This window comes from Bombyx mori, chromosome 4 (assembly GCF_030269925.1).
Source record: "Bombyx mori chromosome 4, ASM3026992v2".
Taxonomy (NCBI): Eukaryota; Metazoa; Arthropoda; class Insecta; order Lepidoptera; family Bombycidae; genus Bombyx; species Bombyx mori.
The window spans coordinates 10,945,148-10,955,998 of record NC_085110.1 but is presented as its reverse complement, the minus strand read 5'-3'; the positions used below and the strand labels follow the sequence as shown (position 1 = coordinate 10,955,998).

Sequence of the window (10,851 nt, the reverse complement as noted above, 5' to 3'; positions counted from 1 at the left end):
TGAACGTCCAGCGATTTTTTTGGCTAAACATTGAGTTTTAGGTACTTACGTAAAACTATTGTATTGTGTAATACATATTTCTCAGAATGAGACTTAGAAAACTTGCTCCCGATGTTGTTGATGCCAGTGAGCTATAACAGCTTTTGATGGGTCATAAGTCCGTTTGAACATAAAAAACAAAAACAATGAATCACTAATCTCTAAATATATGTATGTATCAACTAATCTAGTTCACTCAAAACGTGTTGACTATAAGGAAGTGAAAAATATAGACAATAAAATGTATTCGTTTTTTACGAGAACTGGTAAATATCGATTGTTTTGTTTTATCACGGACGCGAATCCACGAATTAATTAGTAGCAACATGAAGTATAAGAATAAACAGTCATAAATAGAATTTTAATGTACGCAAAGCATTCTACCTAAGTTGAATACAGAAAAAGTCCTTGAAAGTTTATATACATCGTTTTTTATGTATAGTGGTCTATTTAAATATTATAATACTTTCAAATAACGTGCTCATTGTAGTTTACGTTCGGTATGTACCAGAAATAATTAACTTTGATTCTATGAATGTAAAAGTGCATAAGCGGAAATTCATAAAAACGTAGTCAAACCAGATAAAAATTAAATATAATCGATATTATATTTTATATAGAAGCTGGTAAATTATCGATATCAGTCAGTTGTATGAGGTCAATTTATGGTAAGAAATCGTAATTGAACGACTCTAAGTTAAGATTTTCTACTCTGTAAATAGTGGAAACACACATATGAGACAAAAACAAGTACAACCAGATCCGAAAAACAAAATACCTTTAACAACAACATCGTCTCTGACCGGGAATCGAACCTGACATCCGTGAAAGAATTGGGTCATTAAAAGCCAGGCTGACAAGGCGATTTAAAAGTTTTAGTATTTTTTATTTCTCTTTAGGCGGACGACCTTTTTTTTTATTGCCCTTGTAAGCATACGAGCATACGGCCCACCTGATGGTGAGTGGTTACCGTCGCCCATGGACTTCAGCAATGCCAGGGGCACACCCAAGCCGCTGCATACCGTTTAATACTCTCCACAAGCCTCTTTTGAAGAAGGACATGTTATAACGCTCGGGAAACACCGTAGAGGGGAGCTCATTCCATAGCCGGATGTTACGTGGCAAAAAGACCTCTGGAAACGCACTGTCAATACATACGGCCCATCTAATGGTGAGTGGTTACCGTCGTTCATGGACGTCAGTAATGCCAGGGGCAGAGCCAAGCCGCTGCTTATCGTTAAGTACCTACTCTCGACAAGCCTCACTTGAAGAAGGATGTTATTATGTCAAAAATCTATAATAGTCTATAATCGATGGCATGCTGGGAACTAGTACATCAGTGGGTAAAACCATTCTGCTTATTTCTGCCTCAAAGAAGCCATGCGCTTCAGACTGAAACATCAGCTCACAGATAGATAACAAGTTAATACTAGTATGAACTCTTCTAGTACAAAAAGCTTCAATCCGTTTATACGCTTCGTTAATGTTTGAAATTATCTGTTTTATTGCGACAGTTACTACAATATGACAATTTGTCTTTATTATTTAATATAATTGTAGTCTGATTCAATTTATATTAACTATACCATTACAGTTTCCGTGTTTGCATTTGATCGTTTTGGTAGCAATACAATATTAAGGTTGCTAATATTTTTTTTGTTCATTTAATTTTTTCTTTATTTATGAAATATTTTCAAATGATCAGTGTTAGTAAATTCTAGAGTTTAAGATACATAATAATAAAATCGCTGCACGCCTAATTAATGAAAAATTAATATTAAAGAAATAATACAAATGTTCAAAAAGTGGACCTCATCGCTAAAAGACAATTTCTGGACAAGCACAACAAAGTAAGAATTATTATCTAAGAAAAAAATTGAGGTATGTAAATTCAAATATAATTTGTTATATAAAGTATTTTTATATATTTATATAAAATACATGACAAATATGCTTTGTGCCTATTTGGTAATCAGGAGGCAAGATTATATCACCCCGATTTCTTTTGGTACCTACTGGATCTATGCCAAGTAGGGCCTACAACCTGCATGGGTAGTTGGAAAATCCAGAACAAGACCTTAAGTTCCTGGGCGTGTGAGTTGTTGGCCTAAACCGCCAACACTTAAAAGTGACATCTTTAAAAAGACACTAAATTTTAAAAGGCCCTTAAAGCCAAACATTACGCCTGATCCTGAAAAATTCTAGACTAAATCTGTCGTCAACTGTACGACGGACCTTTCTAGTCTTTCTCTCATTATTAAAACAAAAACAGAAAATTCAATTAGCTCATAAATATTATTTTAATTAAGGTTTCGTGTTTCTAATAATACATTTTTAAATTTGCTACAGATTAATAAAATACGTAATAAAAATAATGACTATAAAAAAAGTTATACAAAACGCGGCATATTAACAAGTTCTACGTGCACACGCAGCCGCTATTCCCAAATCAAATCCGACACTGGCGCTGGTTAGTAGTAGTACCTGTGTTGTAGCTGTCTCTGTTGTAAACCAATCATGCGTTTCGGTTTGAAGGGCTGTGGGTTATTCAGAAGTGATTGACTTCGACCTTGTTCCTTAAGGTAGTACCGATTCAAATTGTGGAATCCCTAAGCTTTATTATTAAAAAGTGGGTCGTGAGATTGAATAGTACTCATCTATGCCAATAAATTAAGTAAAAGTCGAACACAATCACTACACGTTTCTGTACATTTTATCTGACTGTGTACCCTCTATCATCAACATGATTATCAGCACTCATATGGTGTGTGTGATTTTTCTTGTTACTGGCATCGTGATGAGATGGACGGTCAATCGGTTATTGGCCGGTTGATGCGGTTGAGCGGCTCGGTCAAGGCGGCAGGCGAGGCGCTGCGGTAACGACACGGATGTCTCCGGATCGTTCGTAGTCCGAGGCTCAAGCGACGTCATTGTCACAATTCATTTCCGTTGTGCAAACATCCTAGGGTAAGGTATCGAATAATTTAAATCACACCACAATGTGGGATTGAACAAAACGCTCGTTAAAGAAAAACAATAATTTATTAAATATATAAATTGGAATTATAGTTTACGTACGGGTTGTAATTCATTGTAAGTAAAAGTTGATTTTTTTAAAATTGTGTAATAAGACAATTTCATAAGAAAAAAAAAAACGTTTTTAAAAGAAATAATAAATCTTAAATCGTTCAATATGAAATTCCTTCCTGATTCTCAATCAAAAGAATCCTGTAGGTGCGTATATCCATACCGCAATCCGATATTAACGTTATGGAATACCTTTCTGATTTGTCGTTTGAAGGTATAGTGATCGGCAAAGGCGATTGAAAATTAGAGTGTATTGTTAGTTTTAGGTGTTCCAGGCGAGTTTTGAGTGTGCGCGATGTCACACGATACGTCGTCTCACTTCGCAGGATATGTTTGACTTCTGTAATGTTCGTCCCGCCTTCTGCTAGAAGCATGCCCAACACAATTTTGCCTGTTACCGTTTCTAAAACAATAAGATACACTATATATGTTTCTCATGATTCAGGCTATTATAAATTAAATATAAAATTTAAATTATTATATTACTAGCGGCCCGCCCCGGCTTCGCTTGGGTAGTAGCGGACGCGACGTAAAGATTTTTTTTTAGAAAATATAATAAATATAGTCTATGACACCCGGCGATAGTGTAGCTTTCCAACAGTGAAAGAATTTTTCAAATCGGTTCCGTAGTTTCGGAGCCTATTCAATACAAACAAACAAACAAATCTTTCCTTTTTATATTAGTATATAGATAAGATTAGCATTAACTTAATAGCAAAAATAAAATAAAATATAAACTATTTAATGTAGATTCATGAAATAACAGGTACCCTGTTCGCGGGCGCTTTGTGTGTACCCAAGATTTCCATTAATGGGCGATACCTATCAAATAGCTAATCAAAGTTACGTAATGTGAGTAAAATAATTACCGATTAGACGATCGAAAACATGCATCATGTTGTCAGTAGCGTTTTCGAGTAAAGCGTGTCGTAAAGCTTTTGTCATTAATTCATTTCTATGAGGTACAGTTAACACTGTAGTTCTATAGCATTCGCAAGCTTCGCCGCAGCTACAAGGGTCCAAAGGCCAATTTTGTACTTTAGCTTGAAGCATATCCAAAGGTAAATCCCAACGCGGCTGCGTTGTTACTTTTATAAAGAACTCGCCAACATCGCTTCGAAACCAAATCCATGAATTCCCAGCTTGCGTGTTCAGGCATATTAGTTGTAAAAATAGTTTATGTTCTTGTGTTTCTTGACTGTTTTCTTTTGGTATTCCGCTCAAAACGATTTCATCATCGATTATGTTAAGACGCCGCACGCAGAATCGATCCTTACTTTTTGGTTCAAAATTAACGGGTATTGCTGGTTCGTCGTCCGTTATATAAATTTTGAAACTTGCCGTTGATGCGAATGGTGATGATACTAATATGTCTACTTTATTAGGCCTATAGAGAGGACCGGTAACCTTACATTTCCTCAATGGATTTAAAACACCAACTTTTCCCTTTAACTCAAAGACAATGTATGTGTCAAAAATTCTAGTTTTGTTATAACCATGAATTAGAAGTAGACAATCTTCTTCTTCAACGAAATATGCCGTATATTTGACATTTAAAAAAATTTTCTTACCATTATCATTAGAAGCTGATTTTTCTACAGTAAAATTGCTTCTTTTAGCATTTAAAATATTGTAACTGAATATTAGTGTCTCTTGGTTTGTCGAGCTAATAGTCACTTGTCTTGTTGAGCTTCGCAGAAGAGGCGGCTTAAATTGAACTGTATCTTTAGGTTTTAGCATAGGCAAAGCTACGTAAAGGTGAATCGATAAAAATAGCATTTGCAAGAAATTAGGACTCTCGAGATCTTTACTGCAAAGTGGAAAATATAGTCTCAATTGATTCATAGCGTCTATAATAATACATGCATTGTGTATTATATCTCCACCCTGACTTTCCTCGTCAACATCACAAAAAAACGAAAAATGCTCTTTTAGAAATGGACAATTATTCAAGATAGCTGAAGCTATTGCAATGCCGTCAGATAAATCAGTTGTGATATTTGTAATGATTTTAGTTGGCTTCTTTCTTCCAGGAATTAAATTCTTTTGTTGTGATGCTATTTGTTCGTTATACCAATCGATCACTATTTTGACTATATCTCTGGACTGAGAACTGACACAGACACATTCGAAAAAGCAACTGTCGAGAATAAAAACTTTATAACTCTGTAAAATTAAATCTAACCAGCTCTGTTTGTTTAATCTATTATATAAATTAAAATCGGATAATAGTTCTTGTGTTAAAACTATGTCGGCATTACATTTTGAAGTCACATTTTCTGAATATGCCACAAATTGTTCGTAACTTAAAAGGAATCTAGCTTGCAACACCCACAAATTAGCACCCCGAGAACGAAGTAAATTAATGATTTCTTTGTAAGTGTCATGTATCTCTTTCACGTTTTTAAAATTTTCGTCCACACCTTGAACTCTGTAATAAATAGTAGAAAGAAAGATAAAAAAGTAAGATGACAACAACTTAGCAAGTAAAACTGAAGTAAAACTGACTGAAGCTAATTTTAATAATTAACGCTCAGAATACATTTTTGGGCAAATTAGATGTGTAATACAAAAACGACGTGGAAATCAGAATAGCTTATTTTAAGAAAGAGAAAAAATTATAATAGGTTACAGTTAGGAACTAACAATATTTTTTAAACTTACGAAATTTTCCTAATGTGTTTCATGAGTGGACTGGCAATTCTTCTCATAAAATTAAGGTATGAAACGTTGATCCCTTTCACCTTCACTCCTCCAGACTGTGATGTTAATGTAGATGAAATAGCATGGAATGTATTGGGAATTACTGGATACAATTCTCTTCGAAATCCTTGTTGAAACATCCATGTTTCCAGAAAACTTGTACAAGCCTCCATATATTCATAAAGATTTGATTGACATTTTTGAGGGAAATAAGGATATGGATTGTCTTCAATTTGTACATACGTGTTTGCGTGTAAGGTTATTGGACAGTACGTGAAACAAAAGCTGACTTCAACATCGCATACAGAGCCACAAACATGATTAAAATTCAGAGTTAAGTTACGTGTATATGGTGCTTGACAAAGTATTTTTATTTCGACTGTTACCACAGTATGCTTTTCTTCATTAAGTAATTCTATAACATGATCGATAAATGACACTTTTAGATTGAGCTCCTCTTTTGAAACACATGTAAATGATTCCATATCTGTTTCAGCTTCTAATTTTAATCGGATTATTCGAATGATTTCGGTACCCACATAAATAGGTGGAAGTACTATTCTATTAGTGTCAGCATAAAATGCGGGAATTTGTCGTTTCCCGACAAAAGTTAAGTTATAGTACGGTATTGTCATTTGCTTGTCTAGGAATAGCAAAGCAGTCGCAACAAATTTTCCATGACCTTTAGGGTGAAATTTTACTAAAAAGTCAACTTTTGTATCTCGATCTAATTCGAATTTGATAGAAGTTTCATTAGTTAACGCCTCTGCATCTTCTGTGCAAAGATGTAATGTGAAGTTAGGATTTAATTTTGTTGTTAATATGGAAATGTATAAATAATACTTGGAAACATTAGTTAGCGAAAACTCTAACGTATTGTTTCCATGAGGATCAAAATCAATTTCAAATTTGTCTACAGAGAATACAATCCAAGGTACTGTTATTACTCCTGTTATCCGACAATAAGTAATGTCTTTATTGACAGACTTTAATTTAACTCTGGGGTTGTTTTCGTAGCATCTGTTTGAAGAAAAATATCAAAAATAATTAAATAATGCAAAACTTCAAATTCTACAGAGTACTTAAATCCTTAGATACTTACTTTTCATATTGCTTTGTGTAATATTGAAGTTCTGTTGATAAAGAGTTCAGAACTGGGGGACCGAGTAATTCATTTATTCGAAAAGGTAAAAAAATATCATATTCTCTACGATAAACATCATATACTTTAACGTAAACAGTTTTTGTTTGTCCTTCTTGAACGTCAAATTTTGAGACAATTTCTTTTTCATTTCCGTGAGTAGTATATATATCAAACATGTTATCATCTTCGGTTCCCAAAACTTCAATCGAACATTTGGCAGGACTCAAATTCTGAAAAGTCACTGGTACGTATGTTATAGTATAAGATGGCACTCTTGTCATACAGATACTCTTAGGATGTATTACTAGTTTTGGTTCAACTACGTTTCCGGTTATAGGTAAATAAACGTTTTCTTTATTATTAATTTTCACATTGATATCTAAAGAAAACTCCATAATGCAAGGAATTTTTACAATTATTTCGAAAGTCATTATCATTTTTGGTCTAATTATTCCACTCATAGGTTCAATACTTAGGCCAGGAATTAATGGTTCAACAATGTGAAAATATGCAATTTCTCTAGAAGAGTTTTCGAGTTTTACCACTTCTTTTCGTTCTAAATTTAGTGGAATATCTTTAAAAAGTACAAAGGATTGCAAAAATTTTATTGAAAGTTTTCGAGTGAGTATATTCAGTTCCAGGGGTATAATTTTCTCAGTACTGCCACTCGATATAAAATCGACTTCATGTATTTTCGATTTGGAAGGTCTGCAGACGTACATTATGTCGCAAATTCTACAACTATGCTTAGGAATAAAGCCGTTTTTAGGAGTAATTTCAAACGGTATTTCTGGAGGCAAATCGTTCCAATTAAAATTCACTGGTAGATTAAAATTATTAAGAATTTTAACTGGAACTGAAGTTACAAAAATTTCTGTTCCTGTCATCCCGAACTTTAAGTTTCTGTCTTCTATCATTAATGTTGGGTTTCCAACTTGCAAACGATACTGATGTTTTCTATAGAATTTTTCATTTATTATATACTCAAATATGCTCGTATTATTCCCTTCAATGTACCCTAGGCATAATAATTTTATATTACTTAGCGACGATGATTTCACTTTTACGTTAAAAGTTTTTAGTTTACTATCTGTGTAAAATATCCTCTCATCTTCAAGTAAGGTAATGATAACATCATCTTTAGTATTATTTTTTATGTAAATTTCCTGTTCTCCATAAGTCATTAGGCCAACTCTCCCAAAATCAATGCAATTTGGGGTAATGACAATATTAAAGACATCAAACGTGGTCATTGCTCTCTTATTTTCAATACAAAAATTACCCACTTTCTTACAGCTCAAAAGGTCCTCATATGAACATCTTTGTTTGCCAATGATTGTTTTCTCAAGTGTTTTCTTTGTAAAGCGTGATTGTTTACAGTCTTGTAAGTGATCGAATGCTATTTTTTGTCTCAAATTATGTATTTCAATTTCTTTACCAACGTAGGTATACTTTTTATCTTGTTCGTACAAGTTGTGTAATGACGTTACACTTACATGTTTTGTGTTTTTAGGAAATTTGACTCTTAGCTTGCATGGTATTTCATATATAATATAATTTTGAAATTCAAGGTCTGTTGATTGTAATGAAATGCTATCTTTCTGCTTAGTTGCATTGCTATCTAATGGGTTGGTTACGTAAAAAGTTATAGTATTGGAAACGTTCATACTTGATGGTTTCGCGATAACATATAACTTCCTAGAACAATTAGGTGGTATTGAAATGCATTCTGGTGTAACTTCAAAACCAACAATTTTCTTGTATTTTATCATGACTGTTAGTACAGTGCATTCATTCTTCAACTGTATACATTTCTTTGTAGACGTATTTATAAATAATTCACCAAATTCAATTGTATCTGGGTAATGAGTAATTTTGCAATGTTCATATTGTCCACTTATGTAATATCTCCCTATTTCAGAATGTTCTTCTTCTAGACAACACTGTATTCCGTCGGTACGAATCAGGTGTAGGTCAATCACAAACCTGTTATCAGTATCGTTTATTTGTTTGATTTTTGATATTGATTCGTTTCTTGGTGCAAAATTTATTTTAAGGCTTTGGCTGTCTATCTGGGTGATACTAAATGTTCTATGCGGTGCTGATACGTTCCGAGCATCTTCAAATCTCTAGAAATAGAAAATTTGTTCTTGACTACATTTTTACGATTTCGTTGTTATTTTTCATAGAACATATTGTTAATAAATAAAAATATATTCTATTATTAAAATATTTTCTATATGTATAATAATATACATTTTTTTTTGCCTTGTTATTATGAATGATTAATGAAGTTTAATTATTTTATATTTAACTATTTACTTATTTAGAGTCTATTGTAGACAAGTGTTTTTAGGTTGTATACCATTTTATATGTATACATCGCAGTATATATATAAAATTTGATTTGGGGTGTAGGACCCCAGCAAAAGGTAATAGGAAAGAATGATGATGATGATGATGATATCGCAGTATACAAAACAGTATAACAACAAAACTATAATGTACCTATTCATCATTCTGTTGTAGTTTATTTAATTTATACAGAGTTTAGACATTGTTTATTTGCGTTGATGGGCAAAAAGCTTAGCGGTCGAATTGAAGATAGCCTTTGTACTTAAAAATAAAATGCACCTCGACACATGAGGATAAAGTTTCCATTGCACTGGTATTGGTTGCATCGGTCTTAAAGGTAATCACTTCCGATTAGGGACCGGGGAAATAAAGTAGTAGTAGAACTTTAAGCTCGTGCTATAAGATACCACAATTCTGCTTATCGCAAGGTAATCTCTAGTTCCTTGCGAGATGAATGAAGGATAGCTATCCTATCCTTATCGCTGTGCAATTGAGATTTCTATCTTACGTCCCAGCATTAATAAATGCATTCTGTGCAACTTTTTTTTTTTTATTGTTTAGATGGGTGGACGAGCTCACAGCCCACCTGGTGTTAAGTGGTTACTGGAGCCCATAGACATCCACAACGTAAATGCGCCACCCACCTTGAGATACAAGTTCTAAGGTCTCAAGTATAGTTACAACGGCTGCCCCACCCTTCAAACCGAAACGCATTACTGCTAAAGTCTTAGCTTGTTATCGATTGGACATGGGTTTATTCATTCTTTTACTTCTAAAAGGGTGGTAATGTTACCATTTATTGAGTAGTACATACTATTGCCATGCGAATGATTATTGACTATTAATAAATATAGAATAACTACTATACCACTAAGCGACCTTCGTGCTTAGTTTTAATATAAGCACAACTGTTTAAATCTACTCCAACATTTAGAATTTTTGTCATCGATAATCCAACAAAACAAATAGGAAATTCGATGACCTCAAATCGTTGAAAAATGTTGTCTGGGTTAAATCTAGTACATTGCATGGTAATAAAAAATAACTACTTTTTTGCTGGTTGTCATTGTCTGACAATGACGTATATTTTGGCGGATGCTTAATAACATCAAGAAGTTAATCGCTTTTTTTTCTTTAACTCTATGCTTGACAAATAAACAAATCCTATATAAAAATTAAAATAACGTAGTCTATAAGTACAAAAAAGAAGTTTAAATCTAAGGATAATCTATTTAACAAAGCTAAGTTACTCCTTAATTATCTTTTTTGTTAGATGCCTAGGAACGAAATACCCTTGCGAACGGGATAACCTGCTGGAGTAATATTGTAGATGGATGTAAGTACCCGGGGTGTGTCGTACGACTCTGGTAAATTAGTTCGGGGCGGGGGAGCCCCGCTCGTCGTCACCGCGCCGCCCCGCGAGCGCCGGGGTTTATCAGATTTAGGGGGGTAAAAAATGACTTCTCAATGGAAGGCAGGAGGGCGGCGCGCGGCGAGAGTTGGGCGCCGAGGGGCGGGCGTGG

General features: G+C 33.9%; 1 protein-coding gene across 2 annotated transcripts; it reads right to left on the bottom strand.

The window, feature by feature from the left end:
• Positions 1-3,062: 3,062 nt before the first annotated feature.
• LOC110386039 (uncharacterized) lies at positions 3,063-10,410 on the bottom strand. Of its 2 annotated transcripts, none has more exons than XM_038021788.2 (5): positions 10,197-10,410; positions 6,932-9,102; positions 5,791-6,849; positions 3,996-5,557; positions 3,063-3,529 (listed from the first exon to the last, which is right to left on the bottom strand). In XM_038021788.2, the coding sequence occupies exons 1-5, from the start codon at positions 10,356-10,358 to the stop codon at positions 3,228-3,230; spliced, it is 5,256 nt and encodes a 1,751-aa protein (XP_037877716.1). In that variant the 5' UTR covers positions 10,359-10,410; the 3' UTR covers positions 3,063-3,227. The 2 variants fall into 2 exon arrangements, with proteins under 2 accessions (XP_037877716.1, XP_062533084.1); XM_062677100.1 differs by lacking the exon at positions 3,063-3,529 and having other exon boundaries at positions 4,138-4,345; positions 4,698-5,557.
• Positions 10,411-10,851: the final 441 nt, after the last annotated feature.